This window comes from Serinus canaria, chromosome 25 (assembly GCF_022539315.1).
Source record: "Serinus canaria isolate serCan28SL12 chromosome 25, serCan2020, whole genome shotgun sequence".
NCBI lineage: Eukaryota > Metazoa > Chordata > Aves > Passeriformes > Fringillidae > Serinus > Serinus canaria.
The window spans coordinates 9,117,258-9,124,024 of record NC_066338.1 but is presented as its reverse complement, the minus strand read 5'-3'; the positions used below and the strand labels follow the sequence as shown (position 1 = coordinate 9,124,024).

Here is a 6,767-nt window from a genome sequence, read left to right as displayed (position 1 = left end):
GGAACATGGGCAAAACCACGACAGGAACAGGGCAGGAAAAGGGCAGGAACACGTGAAAAACAGCAAAAACACGCCAAAAACATGGCAGGAACATGGCAAAAACTCAGCCAAAACCACATAAAAACCATGTCAGGAACATGTGAAAAACACACCAAAATCACTGAAAAGCCACGTGAAAACCATGGCAAAACCACAGGGAAAACATGGCAGGAACATGCAAAAACCAATGAAAACCATGGCAAAAACGTGGTAAAACCGCACCGAAACCATGGCAGGAATATGGAAAAACCACAACAAAACTACTCCAAAAACATGGCCAAAACCATGGCAAAAACCATGGCAAAAACACGCAAAACCCACACCAAAATCATGGCAAAAACCATGGCAAAAACACGCAAAACCCACACCAAAACCATGGCAAAAACCATGGCAAAACAACACCAAAACCATGGCAAAAACCATGGCAAAAACACGCAAGACCCACACCAAAACCATGGCAAAAACCATGGCAAAACAACACCAAAACCAGGGCAAAAACCATGGCAAAAGCACGCAAAAAAACACACCAAAACCCCATTAAAACCACACCAAAACAACACCAGAAACACGGCCAAAACCATGGCAAAAACCACACCAAAACCAGACCAAAAACATGACAAAACAACACCAAAACCATGGCCAAAACCATGGCCAAAACCACGGCAAAAACCACAGCAAAAACCACAGCAAAAACATGCAAACAACACCAAAACCCCATTGAAACCCCACCAAAACCCACACAAAAACAACAACAGAAACACGGCCAAAACCATGGCAAAACCCACACCAAAACAACACCAAAACCATGGCAAAAACCACCTCAAAAACATGCAAAAACCACACCAAAACCACACCAAAACCACACCAAAACAACACAAAAAACATGGCCAAAACATGGCCAAAATCACTGCAAAAGCCGCGGCAAAAACATGAAAAACCCACACCAAAACCACGGCAAAACCGCACCAAAACCACACCAAAACCACACCAAAACTGCACCAAAACACCAAAACCACGGCAAAAACCACACCAAAACTGCACCAAAACCACGGCAAAACCGCACCAAAACCACGCCCAAAATGTACCAAAACTGCAGAGAAGGAACGCGGCACAACCACATCTAGTGCCAGCCCTCACCTGGGCAGGTAAACACACCTGGGTGGGTAAACAGACCTGGATACTGGGCAGGGAAACACGCCTGGACAGGTAAATACACCTGGACAGGTAAATACACCTGGGCAGGTCAACACACACCTGGACAGGTCAACACACACCTGGGCAGGTAAACACACCTGGACAGGTCAACACACACCTGGGCAGGTCAACACACACCTGGGCAGGTCAACACACACCTGGGCAGGTCAACACACACCTGGACAGGTCAACACACCTGGGCAGGTCAACACACACCTGGGCAGGTCAACACATACCTGGGCAGGTCAACACACACCTGGACGGGTAAATACACCTGGGCAGGTAAACACACCTGGGTGGGTAAACAGACCTGGATACTGGGCAGGGAAACACGCCTGGACAGGTAAATACACCTGGGCAGGTCAACACACACCTGGGCAGGTCAACACACACCTGGGCAGGTCAACACACACCTGGGCAGGTAAACACACCTGGGCAGGTCAACACACACCTGGGCAGGTCAACACACCTGGGCAGGTCAACACACACCTGGGCAGGTAAACACACCTGGACAGGTCAACACACACCTGGGCAGGTAAAGCCCTGGAGCGGGTAATACACCTGGATAAATAAACACATCTGGGCAGGTGAACACACCTGGACACCCTAAGGACACGGTGAACACCTGAGCATGCGGTATGTGTGCTAAACACACACCTGGCATGGGTTGAACACACCTGGGCGTGCTCAGGGCACACCCAGCTCACACCTGCACGTGCCAATGCACACCTGGTGTGGGTCGAAGGTCCCTGAACACACTGAAGGTGTGCCAAGGACATGGTCAACACCTGGACACACCTGTGCACGCTAAGCACACGCTGAACACACCTGTGCATGCTTAGGACATGCTAAGTGCACACCTTGCACACTCAATGCACACCTGGTGTGCAGGAGGGCAGGTGTTAAACTCACCTGGGCAGGCTGAGGACACGCCAGGCGCACACCTGTGCAGGCTAAACACTCACCTGGTGTGTGCACAAAGCGTGGCAGACACACCTGGGCACACCTGGGCACACCTGGGACACACCTGGGCACACCTGGACACGTACAGAACACACCTGGAACACACCGGGGCACACCTGGACTCTCTCAGGACACACCTGGGACACACCTGGACTTGCTCAGGACACACCTGGAACACACCTGGACACACCTGGACACGTGCAGAACACACCTGGGTCACACCTGGGCACACCTGGACTCTCTCAGGACACACCTGGAACACACCTGGACACACCTGGACATGAGCAGGACACACCTGGGCACACCTGGACTTGCTCAGGACACACCTGGAACACACCTGGGCACACCTGGACTCGCTCAGGACACACCTGGGACACACCTGGACACACCTGGACTCGCTCAGGGCACACCTGAGCACACCTGGACTCTCTCAGGACACACCTGGGTCATACCTGGGCACACCTGGACTTGCTCAGGACACACCTGGGTCACACCTGGGCACACCTGGACTCGCTCAGGACACACCTGGGTCACACCTGGGCACACCTGGACTCGATCAGGACACACCTGGACTTGCTCAGGACACACCTGGGCACACCTGGGACACACCTGGGCACACCTGGACTCACTCAGGACACACCAAACCTCACACTCTCAATGCACACCAGGTGCAGCAGGGGGTGCACGTCAAACTCACCTGGGCACACCTGGGACACTTACCACACGCTAATCACTCATTAAACACTCGCTAATTACTCATTAAACACATGCTAATTACTCATTAAACACATGCTAATTACTCATTAGGCACATGCTAATTACTCATTAAACACATGCTAATTACTCATTAAACACATGCTAATTACTTATTAGGCACATGCTAATTACTCATTAAACACACGCTAATTACTCATTAAACACACGCTAATTACTCATTAAACACATGCTAATTACGCACCGGGCATGCACTGATCACAGGAACACTCGGCTCACACTCAGAGCACACTCAGAGCTCACACTCAGCTCACACTCAGGGCACACTCAGCTCACACTCAGGGCACACTCAGCTCACACCCAGCTCACACTCAGGGCACACTCAGGGCACACTCAGGGCACACTCAGCTCAGACTCAGCTCACACTCAGGGCACACTCAGGGCACACTCAGGGCACACTCAGCCCACACTCAGGGCACACCCAGCTCACACCCAGCTCACACTCAGAGCTCACACTCGGAGCTCACACCCAGCTCACACTCAGCCCACGCGGTCCCCGCCGGTGCCGTAGGGGGGAGGGGGAGGTTTGGGCTCCGGGGGTGGGGGAGGGGCGGGGCCGCCTCTTTCCTTTGCAGGTGACGCCGCGGGCGGGGCCGAGGCCCCCCCGCCCCCCCCGAGCCGGAGCCCGGCCGCCCCTCCCCCCCCGGCCGCCCCTCCCCCATCGCCGTCTCTCTCTCTCTCTCTCTCTCTCTCTCCCTCCAGGGCTGGGGGGGAGGGGCGGGGGGTCCGACCCCCCCGAGGGGCTCAGGAGTGCGGGGGAGGGGAGCCCTGCGCCCCCCTCTGTGCGTCCATCTGTCCGTCTGTCCCCGTGTCCGTCTGTCCGTGCTCCCCAGCCAGGCCGTGCCCATCCCCCCCTTCCCGCGTCCGTCCATCTGTCCCTCCATGGCTCCCTCTGTCCATCCTGCCTCCCGCTGACTTCTCCCCGTGTCTGTCCCTCTGTCCCCCTGTCCCTCTGTCCAGCTCTTTGCCATCCCTCTGTCTGTCCTCCTGCCCATCCTGATGTCCATCTGTCCATCCCCTTCTCTGTCCGTCAGTGTCTCCTTTGTTCCTCTGTCCATCCCTGTGTCCATATGTCTGTCCCCATGTCCATCTGCCCATCTGTCCGTGTGCCCATCCTGCGTCTGTCTGTCCATCCCCATGTCCATCTGTCCGTGTGTCTGTCCCGTGTCCATCTGCCCATCTGTCCATCCTTGCGTCTGTCTGTCCATCCCATGTCCATCCGTCCATCCTTGTGTCCATCCCAATGTCCATCTGTCTGTACCTCCATCCCCATGTCCATCTGCCCATCCTGTGTCCATCCTTGTGTCCGTGTGTCCATCCCTATGACCCTCCCCTTGTCCGTCCCATGTCCCTATGTCCATCGTGTGTCCGTGTGTCCACCCCATGTCCGTGTGTCCATCCCTTGTCCATCTGTCCGTGTGACCATCCCATGTCCATCCCTTGTCCGTGTGTCCATCCCGTGTCCTTGTGTCCATCCCTTGTCCATCCCATGTCCATCTGTCCGTGTGTCCATCCCGTGTCCGTGTGTCGGTCCCGGTCCCCCCGCGGGTGCTGCTGCCCCTCCCCCCGCAGGGTCTGGGGTCCCGGGGGGTTTTGGGGTCCCCCCGGGCTGGGGGGGCCGGAGCCGTTTAATCTCTTTTCTCTTTGTCTCCTCTCTTGCCCCCTCCCCCTCCCCCTCCCCCTCCCCTCCCCCTGCCCGTGTGACCCCTCCCCCCCTCCCCTCCCCTCCCCCCCCCTCCCCCCTGCACCCCCTCCCCCCCCGCCCCTCCCCCACCCCCGCTCTCTCCCGCCTTTTCTTCCGGTGCTAAAAATAGAAGTGGAACAAAAAGGTAACACGGACCCCCCGCCTCCGGCCCCCCCGACCCCCCCACACCCCAAAACCCTCCCCACCCCCCCAGAGACCCCAAAACCCTCCCAACCCCCCCCGACCCCCCCAAATCCTCTCGACCCCCCCCCACCCCCCCCAGAGCCCCTTAAAACTTCCCGGACCCCCCAACCCAACCCAAAACCCCAACCCCACCCCCATCCCCCACCCCTGAACCCCCAAACCCATCCCAGACCCCCCCAAAATCCTCAGACCCCCCCCAACACCCCCCTGCCCCACCCTGTGCTCCTGCATCCCAAAATCCCCCCCAAATTCCTCCCCCCCAGCCCCACACCCCAAAATCCTCCAGAGTGACCCCAATCCTGACCCCTCCCCCTGACCCTGCACCCCAAATCCTGCCCCCCCTCCCCCCGCACCCCAAAATCCCCTCCCTCACCCCAATCCTGCCCCTCCATCCATCCTACACCCCAAAATCCCCTCCCTCACCCCAAATCCTGCCCCCCGTCCATCCTACACCCCAAAATCCCCTCCCTCACCCCAAATCCTGCCCCCCCATCCCCCCTGCACCCCAAAATCCCCTCCTTCACCCCAAATCCTGCCCCCCGTCCATCCTACACCCCAAAATCCCCTCCCTCACCCCAAATCCGTGCCCCTCCATCCATCCTACACACCCAAAATCCCCTCCCTCACCCCAAATCCTGCCCCCCCTCCCCCCGCACACCCAAAATCCCCTCCCTCACCCCAAATCCTGCCCCCCCATCCCCCCCTGCACCCCAAAATCCCCTCCTTCACCCCAAATCCTGCCCCTCCCCCCTGCACCCCAAAATCCCCCCTCTCTCCCCCCCCACCCCGGGCCCCCCCAAATTCCTCCAGCCCCCCTCCCCCATCCCCTGATCCTTAACCCCCCAAATCCTCCCCTCCCCCCCTTAACCCCCCCTTGCCCCTCCCCCCTTTCCCCTCCCCCCCGCCCCCCCTTGTTTCCCCTCCCCTCCCCCCCAGGTGCCCAACACCACAGAGGGGGGGGTCAGTGCCCCCCCCTTAATTAGCTCTCATTAAATGAGGGGGGCCCAGACCCCCTGTGTCCCCTCGGGGGTCCCCAGGACCCCCCAGGACCCCCCAAGGTGCCCTGAGCCCCCCCAGACCCCCCAGGGCTCCCCTTGAGGGACCCTGGACACTCCCAAACCTTCGGGGACCCCCCCCCGAGGTGTCCCCACTCCCCTGCGGGGACCCCCAGAGTTTGGGGACCCTCCCCCCTCAGCTCAGGTCACCCCCTCCCCCAAATGTGGGGGGAGGGGGAGCCCTGGGACCCCCCCCGTTCCCAAATCAAAGAGACCCCCCAAAATAACCCCAAAAATAACCCCAAAATAAACCCCCAAAATAACCCCCAAAATAACCCCCGGGGGGGGCAGCTCGGGGGGGCCGGGGCAGTGCTGGGGTCAGTAAAGGTCAGTTGGGGTCAGTTGGGGTCATTTGGGGTCAGTTTGGGGCAGTTTGGGTCACTCAGGGGTCATTTGGGGGCAGTTTGGGTCAGTTTGGGTCACTCAGGGGTCAGTTTGGGGCAGTTTGGGGCAGTTTGGGTCAGTTGGAGTGAGTTTGGGCCAGTTGGGGTCAGTTTGGGGTCACTCAGGTGTCAGTTTGGGGCAGTTTGGGCCAGTTTGGGTCACTCAGGGTCAGTTTGGGGCAGTTTGGGGTCACTCAGGGGTCAGTTTGGGGCAGTTTGGGGCAGTTTGGGTCACTCAGGGGTCAGTTGGGGTCATTTGGGGTCAGTTTGGGGCAGTTGGGGGCAGTTTGGGGCAGTTTGGGTCAGTTTGGGACAGTTGGAGTGAGTTTGGGCCAGTTTGGGTCAGTTTGGGTCACTCAGGGTCAGTTTGGGTCACTCAGGGGTCAGTTTGGGCCAGTTTGGGCCAGTTTGGGGCAGTTTGGGTCAGTTGGAGTGAGTTTGGGCCAGTTTGGGCCAGTTTGGGTCACTCAG

The 6,767-nt window shown here is 58.3% G+C and overlaps 1 protein-coding gene across 1 annotated transcript in view; it reads left to right on the top strand.

The window, feature by feature from the left end:
* The first annotated feature begins 4,292 nt into the window (after positions 1–4,292).
* LOC108964107 (adhesion G protein-coupled receptor L1-like) overlaps positions 4,293–6,767 on the top strand; it is a 28,999-nt gene continuing 26,524 nt past the window's right edge. Inside the window, exons 1-2 of the mRNA XM_050984779.1 lie at positions 4,293–4,332; positions 4,785–4,799. Coding sequence (XP_050840736.1) covers positions 4,293–4,332; positions 4,785–4,799 — 55 coding nt within the window. The remainder of the gene's footprint in view (positions 4,333–4,784; positions 4,800–6,767) is intronic.